General features: G+C 47.4%; 1 protein-coding gene across 3 annotated transcripts in view; it reads right to left on the reverse strand.

The window, feature by feature from the left end:
- Window positions 1-259: 259 nt before the first annotated feature.
- FN1 (fibronectin 1) overlaps window positions 260-13,054 on the reverse strand; it is a 48,245-nt gene continuing 35,450 nt past the window's right edge. For 2 of the 3 annotated variants that reach the window (XM_048952430.1, XM_048952432.1), the window contains 14 exons: window positions 11,908-12,177; window positions 10,185-10,372; window positions 9,084-9,171; window positions 8,719-8,898; window positions 8,096-8,185; window positions 7,707-7,886; window positions 6,794-6,883; window positions 5,503-5,969; window positions 4,827-4,965; window positions 3,226-3,390; window positions 2,509-2,634; window positions 1,844-1,950; window positions 1,494-1,604; window positions 260-1,139 (listed from right to left, as the gene is read on the reverse strand). In XM_048952430.1, coding sequence (XP_048808387.1) covers window positions 1,065-1,139; window positions 1,494-1,604; window positions 1,844-1,950; window positions 2,509-2,634; window positions 3,226-3,390; window positions 4,827-4,965; window positions 5,503-5,969; window positions 6,794-6,883; window positions 7,707-7,886; window positions 8,096-8,185; window positions 8,719-8,898; window positions 9,084-9,171; window positions 10,185-10,372; window positions 11,908-12,177 — 2,276 coding nt within the window. In that variant the 3' untranslated portion in view covers window positions 260-1,064. The remainder of the gene's footprint in view (window positions 1,140-1,493; window positions 1,605-1,843; window positions 1,951-2,508; window positions 2,635-3,225; window positions 3,391-4,826; window positions 4,966-5,502; window positions 5,970-6,793; window positions 6,884-7,706; window positions 7,887-8,095; window positions 8,186-8,718; window positions 8,899-9,083; window positions 9,172-10,184; window positions 10,373-11,907; window positions 12,178-13,054) is intronic. The other variant, XM_048952431.1, reaches the window with a different exon arrangement.

Raw genomic sequence — 13,054 nt, forward strand, 5'->3', positions numbered from 1 at the left:
TTCCCCCCCCCAGCTTTTTCTCTCCTCCACCTGTTCCCACAAGGCATGCATAGTGAGTGGGGCTCTCACCCTATGGGGCAGGGGTGCAGCTGGAAGCCTTTAGTTAACAAGCTGCTCTGCAAGTATTCTCTCGAGGTATACGTTACATTTCACTGAGGTGTTTGCTCCATCTTGTTTCAAGGCAATGTTACTCCAGATCAGAATATTGGTCTTCTTCCTAGATTCCACGGCAGCAAAGAGAAGCGCTTCAACTGCATGCCTGGTTTGTAGATCTTTTTATTAAAAGAGTTGTTTTTTTTCTTTTCCACAGTAGTAAAGCTTTGGCACTTACAGTATAAAAATAATCACTGATCATAATTACACCAAATTCCTCTTTGTCAACTGCCTACTAAGTGTCTTCAATCCATTTTATTCCCGTATAAAAACACTTGAAGGTCAGGGGAACAAAACTGATAAATAACAGCATGAGATACAAAGATACAGCTAGAAAAATACTAGGATCATGGAGAAAGAATCAGGACTGTGCATATTTTAAATATCACAGTGATTGGATTTGCTGTTCCTATCTTACTGCTGGCTGCACGCTTATGTGAAAGCAGAAGTGTTTGGTGGACTTTCCTATCTCTAAAGGTTGGGAATGTTGGACTCAAATGTTGTTTGCATAGAATGGGAACCTTCCACTTCTAACTCTCTCCCTCCCCCTTGACGTTCTGATCCCCCACCACTTTGTGATTCAGTATCTCCCCCCACCACCCTCCCCTTTTTTTTTTTTTGCTTTTTTTTTTTACCCCCTTTCAATTTGTAAATACTGACTGGCATTCAACACTTTGAGCAAGAACGAGACCATTGCTACCAATCGTGAGAAAAGTCTGAAACACTCCAAGAGTGGCGCTTGGAGAAGCTGTGAGTTGAGCTTAAGCTGGGAAAATGGCTCCGGAGCAAAAGGGCCATTCTCAAAGATGCAGTTTTGCTAGCATCACTCCAGTTTGGATGGTAATCGTGGCAGATAGGTATTTATGCTTTGGTTTGTCTGTTGCCATTGCCGCAAGAAGTCTTGCTGGATGTTACTTTCCCCGTGGATGTTGTGTGTCTGCCTGTACATCTAGGGGCATGAAACACTCAATGGGGCAGTTGACGTTCTGTCGGGAGGGAAGGAAAGCAGTTAGCCTTGTCCCGTCAGGGCAGACACTGTTGGAGGTGCTCCCAGCACAAAGCTGGCTTGCAGCATTAGGTGACAACTAAGAACTACGTGCACTACGCCTCAGCCAGAGCATGCAGGCACCTCCCAGTGCCACTGGGTGAGTCCCACTGGTGTGAAAGTGTGAGCTCGAGCGTGCGCAGAGTGGTGCTTTGCTCATCACAGCTGTGCCACGGCTCTCAACCAGGCACAAAGCTGTGTGCTACTCTCACCCCTCACGCCCTGCCCAGAGCCCCTCTGCCAGCGCCCCAGCCCAGCCCCGCAGGAAGGGAGGTGGTAAGGAAGGTGTACTCACGGTGTTGGTGGCCTGGTGGTATCTCTGTGTGAACTGGGGGTAGGTGTGGCCAGCTGAGCCTTCGGGGGCCACTTCCACGCTGGGCCTGCGGCAGTTGTCACAACGCCAGCCCTATGGGGAGAGCATGTGTGGTGAGGTGACACCGATACGATGGAGCTGCCGGCATTCGTACAGCTCCAGCAAGTCCAAGCCCCTTGAACAGCCCTACTGATGAGTCTTCTTCTTACACAGGCCTGTTTTGCCCTGGGCATTAAGCCACCACCCGACCCCAAACCCAACACTCCTAAGATTGCACCGCAGCGCAGCCTCCCCTTTCCTCATCCCCAGGGTGCCAAGGCCCTCCCGCCTACCTGCTGTCCTCCATAACAAGTGCAGGAGCAGATGGCCCCAAAATATTCCTTCTGCCACTGCTCTCCAACTTGGTACATCTTCCCATCGTCGTAGCACGTGGTCTCATCTGTGGAGAAACAGGCAGAGCTCAGCTGCGTGGCCTGAGCTCGGCGTGGCAATCGGAGCAGGAGCCTCCAGCCAGCGCACTGCCCTTGTTTGTTTGACCAGGGGCTCACAGGCTGGCACAGGGAAAATCCATCATTTCTATAGCTCTCCAGACACTGTCAACTAGACCATGAGAGTATCTGCTTGACAAAAGCAATTTAGTTAATGCATGCTGCCTTGTCTAAAGGATCTTCAGGTGCCAAGCCCTGCAAAAACATCCTGTGAGTAACCTATGCCATTTAGTGTGCTGACAGACCTCTTGCATGGCTGCAGGGCTGAGGGCAGTTCAGGTTAGTGCACACAGCATCTAACAGAAGAGAACTATTTTTTCAAGCATGAGACTGTGAGGCCCGTGCTTTCAGTTCCTGTGAGAGTAGATTCAATCAGTCACCATGCAGGTAGAATACCTCCAAAACCCAAATCAGACGTACTGATACTCTGCATGCCACCATGGCAGTGCCAAAAGTGAATGGAAGAGCCCTGAGATGAATGATAAAGCTTCTCAAATCAAGAGACTTACGAGGTTCACACTTGAATTCTCCTTTTCCATTCCCAAGGCAGGTGCAGCTCATCATCTGGCCATTCTCCCCCTGCCGGTCCCACTTCTCCCCAATCTTGTAGTTCACACCATTATCATGGCACCACTCTGAAAAGGCAAGAGGGAACAAGAGAGGCAGGTATTATCCCACAGGTGCAGTGACAGAGTGGGAGGAGAACAGCTTGATGCTGGCTCAGAGGAGGGGCAGGAGAGCATCTCTTCAGCTCATCTAAATCTCAAGAGGGAGATGTCCTACTGTAGGTAGGATGTGACAAAGATTGGTGGTGATGGCAGTCGGAAAGGAAAAGAAATGAAAGGGAATTTAACAGATTCAGGGTAGAGAGAAAAATGTTTTAAATGCACTTTGGGTTGGTTTGGTTTTTTTTTGAGCAAACACTGAGCAGAACTATGACAGAGACTGCAGAAATTCAATCACGTGTATCAGGTAATTAAATATAAATGTTACTCCTATAAAACAAACATCTCATGCAGTCATGCATCTATGCACGTCACAGAAATGCCCTGTTTGCAGTGTGAGAGCACAGTTTAAATGAATTTGGTATGTGCTGTGTTGAAGCACTCCACCAGGCTTTTGTTCCGTTTGCATCATGTTTGGATCAGGTGGGTGCAGTCAAACATGCCTTTAGTGCTCTGGTTGTCATGGGATGGGGGGTGGGGGTGAGAAGCAAAGCTACTCACTAGAGGAATCGCATCTGAAGTGACCACTGCCAAAGCCCAAGCACTGGCACCAGAGTTTAAAGCCCGTTTCAGATAATCGCTCCCACTCCTCGCCGATGGAATAGAAGGAGCCAGTGTAAGTATCATAGCAGGTGTCGTCAGTCGGCTGGTTTAGTCCTTCAGACACTGGAACGAAAAGGGAAGAAACAGGCATCACACACAGCAATCACAGCCACTGAAAGGCAGAACGATTTTCACTGAATACTTGTGGGTGTTTTTTGCCCATTGAATATCCTGCTAGTAATGGAACTACCCCATGGGCATTTGATGGCTCTGTCAGCAGTTCAGCCTCCCTGGCGTTTATTTTCCATTTGCATGTGTCAGAGCAGTGGAATGATAAAAAAAAATTAAATAAAAAGCTGACATGAAGGCTATTTTCATTTTGATTTGCCAGGTTTCAAGCACATGTGAGATTTTGTGTCGGCTGGTGAAGAGCTGCAACCTGACTTAGTCTGTTTATGAGAAATGTGCTGTGAGAGGCTGGGGGAAAAAGGCAGGAGGTTGGTGGCTGCACGGTTGCTTTCTGGAGGTGTTTCAGGCTGTATTTCATGGCAGGGTTGGAGGGTGGAAAGAGACTTACAGCCACGCCGCTGGATAGACAGATCTCCACCCTACATGTGTGCCTTGATCAAAAAGGTGTTTTACAACCATTGGTACAGAGACAAGAGTCAAGATCAGAGGCAAGATTCAGTCAGTGACAGACTGAAGGCAGCTGGGCTGCTGGAAGGGGAAAAACAGCCTTATTTCCCAAGGAAATGGGGACAGCAGGGAGATGCATGGAGAACTTTATGAGGTGAACAGCATAAATCCTTAATTCTTCATTTCCTTTTTTTCCCCATCTTACCCTCTTCTTTTTGACCTTAAAGTACCCACAGAACGAGAACAAAGGAGGGAGGGCTGTTGACCAGATCCCTGTGTGGCTAAAAGCAAAGCCTGGGTCCCGCAGGGTGTGTGTGGGCTCCAGGCTTCCCAGCTGTGGCAAGGGCTGCCTCTGCCCACACGTACTTGTGGTTGGTCTAAGTGCTGCCTGTCTGTGCTTAATCAGCATCTCTGCAGGCAGTCTGCCCCACTGCCAGACCTTCAGGACTGCCTGCTGGTGCTGCTGAATAACCAGCACAGAAGCAGTGGCGAATGACTGTTAGAGCAATTATCTTCCAGCATCTTCCCTTCAGCATGCCTTGTCCTTGTGATAGCAAGTTTTCCCTGGTGGGCAGGAATCTGCAATGCCAGCATGATCCCTGGCTTCCTGTGAGAGCAGCAGACACCAGATCTCTTGCTTTCTCTCCACCACAGGACTTTGAGGAGGGTCTAGAGCCTCAAAGCACATTGTTGATGATTAGACAACAGGTCAGAACAGCTCTAAGTCACACAATCAGTGTGAGCTGGTTAGCCACAACTGATGGGACTCGCAAATCACTTGTCCCACCATCCTGCTACAAATTCTCCACGTCTGCACAAGTTTCCCTATCCTCAGGGCAACCCACATGGCACCCAAGCTGGAGTAAAGAAAGCAAGGCAAGTACAGCAAAGGTTCACCTGAACTCTGCAAAACTTTCACTTACCAGTGTTGCCAACTGTGACCACCTCTTCCAACACCTTTTGTCTCCGGTGATCCTTCAGGGCTTCCACTATGATGTTGTAGGTGGCCCCTCTGGTGAGGCCGGTGAGCGTGGCGCTGGAGGAAGTGCCAGGAACCCTGAACTGCAAGAACAGGCAATGCCACGTCACGTCACACGAAGAAATGATCACTCTTCAGGTGTCAACCCACTCACAGGAAAGACATGGTGCCTAGATTGACTGCTGTGCTCTGTGCTGCGATGCAGCCAGCTCGCTCCCCTTGGACATTCGAACACCGAGTTAAACTTCACTGCTATGGACTGTTATATTGTTATTGCCATTTCAAGGAGACAAACCAAGAAAGAACTGAGATGGGCTAAGGAAATCTCTGTCATGGAGTAGCAGCACTAATGCCTTTGTAACTCTGGAGCAAACTCCCAGTTGTCTCCCTGCATACTCCCTTCCCTGGCAAAAAGTTGATGCTAACTAAGCTTTTCAAAGGCTGGGACTTTTCTGGGACTTTTCTCCTGCAGTTTGTATTTCACTTTTCTCTGTGAATTACTAGAGAGGTGTTCATCCTTCCTGCTCTCTGCTACACATTACTAAGACTGAGCCAACTCAGACTGCCACCTCTTTAACACAACAAAAAGCTGGAGACCCAGGGAAGGACGGTTCAGTTACCTGCAAAGTATCTTCGTCCTGGCTGACCGGTTGGCACGAGATGATGTACTCAGTGCTCTCCAGCAAAGGCCTCCAGGAGATGGTTGTCTGGGAAAGAGCTTCTTGGCCAGTGGTGTCGTTGCGCCTGGGCCCACGGGAGTGGGGGTACAAAGGCTCCACTATGATTGGCACTTGGTAGCCTGGGATTTCAATGGCTTCATCTACATTTGGTGGCTGCCGTCTCGACCCAGGCCTAAGGGGAGTCGCCGTGGTGGGTACAGGCCGCCTGTAGCCATGCTCCTCCAAGAAGACTTGCTGACCTTGGTGTCCTATTGTCTGCGGGTGCCCTGAAGTGCCTGGAAGTTGGATGCCGTTTCCATTGTCGTACCGATTGTTTGTGAGGTAAGGGGTCCCCTCATCAACAGAAGGCACGTCCAGAATGTCGGGCTGGTTGGGGTGAGGTCCAGTAATCAACGTGGGCAGATCATCTAGCCAAAGAAAGGTTAGAAGCCATAAAGCAAAGCCTGGCAAATTAACAGTAGCAAATTCAGCAGCTAGAGTGGAGGCTGTACACTGATCCAGGCAAAGATTAGCAATTGTCCCAAGATGAAAACCACTTTTTAGGATCTCGTTCTATTATGAATGTACTGATTTATCTATCTCTATGTTTTTATATGTTGTATAAATATATTTATTTCATACAGGAGGCTTAAGAAGTGTGTTGGTATGAATTTTTCATTCAGCTGAGCAACAGTTTTCAACACCGCATCCCACGGAAGCTCTCAATGATCAAATTGAGAAGATGCAATTAAAAGAGAGATTCTGTTGTTATCATGTTAAGATAACCACCCAGATGCAGTGAGAAGCTAGGCCTGAGATCACATGTAGATGTCCAGCTAGTATTTTGCTTTGCTGCAGGTCTCCATCTCACATGGTGGAGGAGCTGGAGTGAGAGAAATGCGACAGGCAACCAATTAATTGATTCTGCCTTTGATGGCAGGATAAACTAGAAGGAAATATGAGCATTAACCTTAACTGTCAATCAGGTACCCAGGCAAGAATCCGATGCCAAGCATGTTGTTCCATTCTTAACATTCAAACACATTTGAATGTCTTTCAGGTAACTTAGGAATCCTACCTCTTGCACCCTCAGAAGAAAATCCTCCTTACAAAGCCTATTTGACTCAAAAAGAATGGCTGAAAGGTGTGAGCAGGGTATTTTAGAAACTGTCATTATTTCAGTCTTAAGAGGGTACTCCCCAAAAGGAAAACATGTCCTGCTAGCACTCAACAATCCACAGCTTTGTTTTACCTGTCCTTTTTCGGCCAACCAGCGGTTCACTCTTTTGATTGTTCTTCACAGCAATGATGTAGATGGTGTATTCAGTTCCTGGTTCTAAGCCTAGGGAAAAGACATAAAAACAATTTTATGTTTGACAGCCTAATGATAAAATGCAATAGTGGTCAGCTAAGAAAAAGAGCAGTCATGTGGTCTGATCTTTGGGTAGTCCTGCATGGAGTGATGAGCTGGACTCCATCCTTACACTCAATCCTTGGTCTCTTCCAGCTTGGGGTATTTACTACGATTCTTTGCTCTTTTACTGTACTTTCTAATGCAAGATAGTGTTTCGTAAGAGCACACCTGTCCTACAAATACAATACCATTCTCTAATCAGATCTGAACAAACGACTGACATTTCTTCCCCCTGGTGCCACAGCTGTTATCCACGCAAGTGAAAAAAGGCCAAGGCTCTGGCACCTCATCAGTCATTCTGAACGCTCAGGTTTTGTGACTGCAGTCCCTGCTGACATGGTCACATTTCAACTCATTCTGAGGAACAGGAGCCTGGACTCTTTGTACTGCCCCCAAAAACCAAGCAGGAACAAAGATGAGATCTTTCTGCTGTGGACAGGGAGTAATTCTTTGGTTCCTTTCGTGCAGTAATGCTGTCCTTTACTGTGGTCACCCAGCTGCATGAGCTGGTCTAATTACATTTGGAGAGGATGGAACTAAACAGCTCCCAGCTATCTGCCTGTACCTACATGGGGGGAGAAATTCAAGTTCTGTTCAATCTGCTCCCCCCAGCACTCAATCCAGAACACACCTACCCACACTACAGCCATACCTACCTCTTGTTGCACCTTAGATCCCACCCAGTCACAAAAAGAAGGCAAATCTTAAGCATTTAAAATGAGGAGCTCCCAGAGAAAGCAGAGACACAAACCTGTAATAGTAGCCTCAGTGGCGCCGGGCCGAGGGCGAGGCAGAAGCTCCTTGGCTGGTGAGCCAGGTTTCTCATATCTGATGATGTAGCCCGTGATCTTGGCTCGTGGAGGCTGCCAGGTGGCCAGGAGGGAGTTGCTCGTTGTTGTAAGGAAGTGCAGGTTGGAAGGAGCATCGATGGCTAGGTGGAAACAAAGGAAGAGAGTCAGATGCAGTAAAAGGCAAACATCTTTATGCAAGTTGTATATTCTAAGGTCTTCTACACGCTCAGCTGTAAAACACGTTGCTATGAGACACAGGATTGCATGCAGTCAGATATACACAACTTCTGCCTGACCCGAGGCAATTGCTGTGTGTTAGCATGTGCAGAGAATCAGACAGTATCATCACCTGTGGAAGCATCAATCACTACTGGAGAGCTGCGGGCATTCTCATTCAGGGTGTAAAGGTAGATCTTGTAGTCATTGCCAGGTTGCAAGCCTAGAATGGAGTTGAAACAAAGGGTCAGACTTTCTTGCAGAAGCAGGAAGTACACTGCAATGCACCAGGGGCTGCTCTGGTTAGTCCTGAAGGTTCTCCACAGTGGCAAAGGTGGGGGTTCTCCGAACTGGAACAGGTTGCCCGAGGAGGCTGTGGATGCCCCATCCCTGGAGGCATTCAAGGCCAAGCAGGATGTGGCTCTGTGCAGCCTGGTCTGGGGGTTGGTGACCCTGCACATAGCAGGGAGGTTGAAACTGGATGAGCATTGTGGTGCTTTTCAACCCAGGCCATTCTATGATTCTGCATTTTATTTGTTGTAACACTCATCTGAGGAAACCATCTAAAACAGACACCAGAGTTCCCTTCAACAACTTCTTGGAGACTTGATGCCATGACTCCATTTTTTTTTTTCCCATCTTTTTTTTTTTTTCCCCCTCTATTATTCCCATCAAGGCAGTTCTACTACCAAATAAGAAGCCAGCATACTCACTGACAACCCTGGAAGTCCCTGTCTGCTGAAGCATCTCACTTACCAGTGATAGTGTAAGCCCTAACGTCGGGGCTGATGGTCCTCTGGATGGGGTTCTGGCCACTTGCTGCTGGGATGGCATCAATTTGGAAGCCAGTGATTGTCTCAGTCTTGGTTCTCCAGGTAATGGTGATGGTCGTCTCTGTGGCATCTGTCACACGGGCTCTGCGAGGGGGACTGACATCTGCACCAGAAGGAAAGGGTCACCATCAGTACCATGGGGATTGTGAATTTACCAACAAAATCTTTGTGAAAGCTTTTGCTAGAGCTTAGCATAGAGCTCTGCTTCTGACAAGTCAAAATCTCTGTCTCTGGGCCTCTTTGCCCATCACAAAATGAAATGGTCACTTGGGGAGGATCACCACTTACTTTCAAGAGTGGTCACCACCCCCTGGGCAGGTCGGCTGGTCAGAGAGTCCTTCAGGGCATACACACTCACTTCATACTTGGTTGCCACCTGGAAGAGACACAGTTACACCGTGTTACAGCAAGGACACTGGGAAACATCTTCATTCTGCGAAGCCAATTAAAGTATGAAACCTTAAAATAAATCAGTGAGGGTTGGTGGGATGATTCTAATGATTTCCAACTGTAATAAGAGATGTGGATCCTGCTAACATTGCTACTGAGAGTATGAGCAGTGTGCACATGCAGCCAGGAGCTGAGAAAGAAGTTTGTCATCCCCCATTTTGGGATCTCTGAGCTTCAAAATTCCCTCTTCAGGAAAAGAGAATTCATATCCTCATTTTCCTGGGGTTAATGAATGCCATTTGCTATGATAACTCTCTTGCTGTAAAGAAAGGAGAATGGTGAGAGTTACAGCTTTAAGCACAGTCTTTAGTCCTCAGCTGCACCTGATCAGGAGACCACTTAAATTAGGATGTATTTCAAGGCTCACTTTTCAAAATGATTCATAAAACTCCCTGAAAACAGACGAGTAGCTTTTTAAGATAGCAGGAACCACAGAAGCAGTGATTTTCAAGCTCTTTCCAGTACACAAACTACTGAAATATTTCCCGTGGAGAAGATGGCTATATAGCACATTTAAGCATACCCATAAAAGACTCTCATTCCTTACTCACACTTTGCAGATATCTTAGAAATAGACAGGGTGGCTGGAGCTCCTGTATCACAGCTTGAAAATCACTTTTATCTGACTGCTTTTGTGAAAGATGAGTAAAGGCATCTGAGTGGGTCACTGTTCGATTGCGAACCTGATTATCTGCATTTGATTAAAGCGTCCACCCTCTGTGCAAAATGAGGCAGGGGAAAGAGTGCAGATCCAGCGGGCCAATTCCTTGCATTTTAAGACCTATGCTAACAAGCAGTTACAGCTGACGGCTGGTCAGACTTCAAACAGAGTCAGACCCTTAGGAGCTGTAATGAGGAACCCAGGAATTTGAAATCGCTTTGGCTTCTAACGTTTCCTTCCTACAACCCAGTGTGCATCATGCCAAGAAAAAGAGTTACCATTAATCCTGACACGACAGCAGATGTGCTGTCTGGAGAAAGGTTGATCTCTTTCATCGGGCCAGTCTTCTCTTTGGGGTTCACTCTGACCCTGTAGCCAGTGAGACGAACGTTTGGCGCGTTCCAGTTGACGGTAAGACTGGTAGGAGTCACCTGAGTGAACTTGAGGTTGGTCGGAGGTGGAATTGCTGCAGAAAGCAGGATTGGCACGTGGTTAGCTTGAAGAAGGTGGCAGCCTCAGACAAAACTGCATTCTCTCCTGAACACGAGGCTGTTTTAGGCCTGAAATACGGCAGTGGGAAAGCAGCGTGCCTTTTGCAAGCACGGGCGCAGAGCACTGTGGAAGGGGTTAGGTGTGTAGGTTTCTCTTCTGGAAAAATAAGGAGATCTCGTTGCTTCAACCCTGAAGTTAGGTGAGCAACAGCACCAGCTGTGATATAAGGTGAACGCTCTGGGAGGTGCTTACATCTGTAGCAGGCCTGTTTGTTTTCATTCTTCTGCCCATCTCTGCTTTTCATCACACAGCTAACGGTTTAGTCCTGCTTCACTTGCCCATCCCTGTCCATTTCTACAATGTGACTGATGATTTTCACAAGTAGGTAGGAAGCAGGCTCAGGGATTGCAAAGAGGACAAAAAATACTGCCAAATGCAGAGGGGAAGCATTTCACAGCCACTTACACAAGTGTAAATTACTACACAGAGAGCAAGGCAATGGAAAAGCAGAGCTGTGATGGCCATAAGGCTCATCACGACAGAGGCAGTTTGTGAGCTAATGTATCTGTTACCTTTAAAAACAAATGCCTGCATAACAGAAGCACATCCACTGCAACATTTTCTTGCCTTACTGTTTGTAATCCTCAGGCTGTAAACAGGTAAAAATAGACCTTACAATAGTGCCTGCTATTAGCATGTTGCTGTGAAGTTTTTCCTAGTTTTATGGACTGGAAATAAAAGATGATTCTCCCTTGCTGCTTTGCTGAAACAGACCTCGATCTCAAGGCCATAAGAGCCAATGGAAAGTCTTTAATGACTTCATATATGCTTCTGAACAGCCCACAAAACTTAAACCACAGAGTGGGCTTTAAAAATGACCCTATTTGCATTTTTGGCAGGTAGTCAGCCAGCTGCTTCAATCCTTACAGCACTTTCCTTCAGTTTAGTACAGCCATTTGTACGCTAGCTAACACTGCCTTCATTACACCTCTGAAATTATTTGTGCCAACTTTTCACCCACAAATGAATGGGACACCTTTATTACAAAGGTGCTACCAAGACACATCAGGCAGTGCTGCCAGCTTTAAACTGAATTCCTTATTGCTGGATGTCACTTCATCTCAAGAAATAGTTTCCTTTTCCTTTTTAAAACGTATTCTACATAGAGTTAAACCAGACTGGCATATAAGGGAATGCAAGCCCTTTTCTTGCAGAGGTGATGTGGCTGCATGGTGTGCGCACCCATGTGCGCCGCGGGCTTTAGGGCAGTGCCAATGAATGACCCAGAGGCTCTGTGAGACCTTAGAGTGGAGGAGCCTCTCTGCCTTGTCCAGGGCACACACAGGCTGACTGTGCAGGCAGCCAGCTCTCCAGCACCAACCAAGCCACCTCTCGGGGGCACTCGCATCCCGCTGGCTGCTTCCCCAGCGCGGAGCACCAGCTGCTTTACCCAGCAGGGCAGAAGCTGCTGCTGCCGTGGCCCGCTGGGCAGTGTAGTTAAAGGTGTACCTGTGGACTGGGTCCCAGTGAGGGGCAGGCTCTCCATGTCATCGTATATGGCAACGATATTGATAGTGTACTCAGAACCTGGCCTGAGGCCATGCAGCTCAGCAGTGTCTTCTTCGCCACCTGGGGCCGGCAATAGCTCATGGATTCCATCCTCAGGGCTTGAGTAGGTCACCCTGTACCTGGTGACTTGCCCCTGCGGGCTTTCCCAAGCAATTTTGATGGAATCAACATCCACCTCAGTGAATGTTAGTCCTTTAGGGCGGTCAATGTCTGTTAGGCAAATTAATGGTAAGAGGTTAAGTGATAAAAAGCAGGTCGTGGGTGAGGAAAATAAAAAGCATCTCTATTACATGCAAAGCAGTTTTTGGTTTTGCACGGGGCAGAGGGCACTTGATTCTCCTTTGTGCTGCACCTTGCACATGTGCTTAGAGCTGTGCAGAACAAGGCTGACAATTTGCTAGTGCCAGACAGCAGGATGGCAGTCTCAGCCTTGTTGAATCCACAAGAACTTGCATCACCACCTTCAAAGCAGGCAGGACACGTTCTGTACCTGGATCTACCCCTTTTAGACAACTCCAGCAGCATTCAGCAAGCTGAAAGTGATCAAGAGAACAAAACGTATGGCCATTAGACCTGTTTCTACCAGAGCCAGCAAGCAGTACCTCATGCTTGAAGCAGGCAGACAAGCCACCCAGCTTGAAAAGCTGGGATTCATGCTGCATTTGCTTTTCACTATTCTAAGCTGCTGTGCAAAGCACCAGACCGAGGAGAATCAGTCCCACTCTTCTCTTTCATAAATTAATGTCCAATTAACACACAATCAAGAAAGCAAATTACCCAGTAAATCATATTTTTAAATCAATTACAAACAAAAAAGCAAACTTCTCAGCTTTGCACTGCGTGCACAGGGAATGTCCACAGGTGCAACTGCGTGATACTCACGCTTCCCAGCAAGACCAGTTCATTGGATTTTGCTATCAAGATCAGAGCTCAGTGCTAGACTGCATAGTGAGAGAGCCGTGCTCCACAGAAGTCTACTGCAGAGCAATGCCCATTCATTATGGGAGGATTTGGAAAACTTTTACATCAGACCTAAATTACCCTTTCCTACAGGATTCCAATTTTTTCATTTGCTGTGTTACGCTAG

Source organism: Lagopus muta, chromosome 8 (assembly GCF_023343835.1).
Source record: "Lagopus muta isolate bLagMut1 chromosome 8, bLagMut1 primary, whole genome shotgun sequence".
Lineage (NCBI taxonomy): Eukaryota > Metazoa > Chordata > Aves > Galliformes > Phasianidae > Lagopus > Lagopus muta.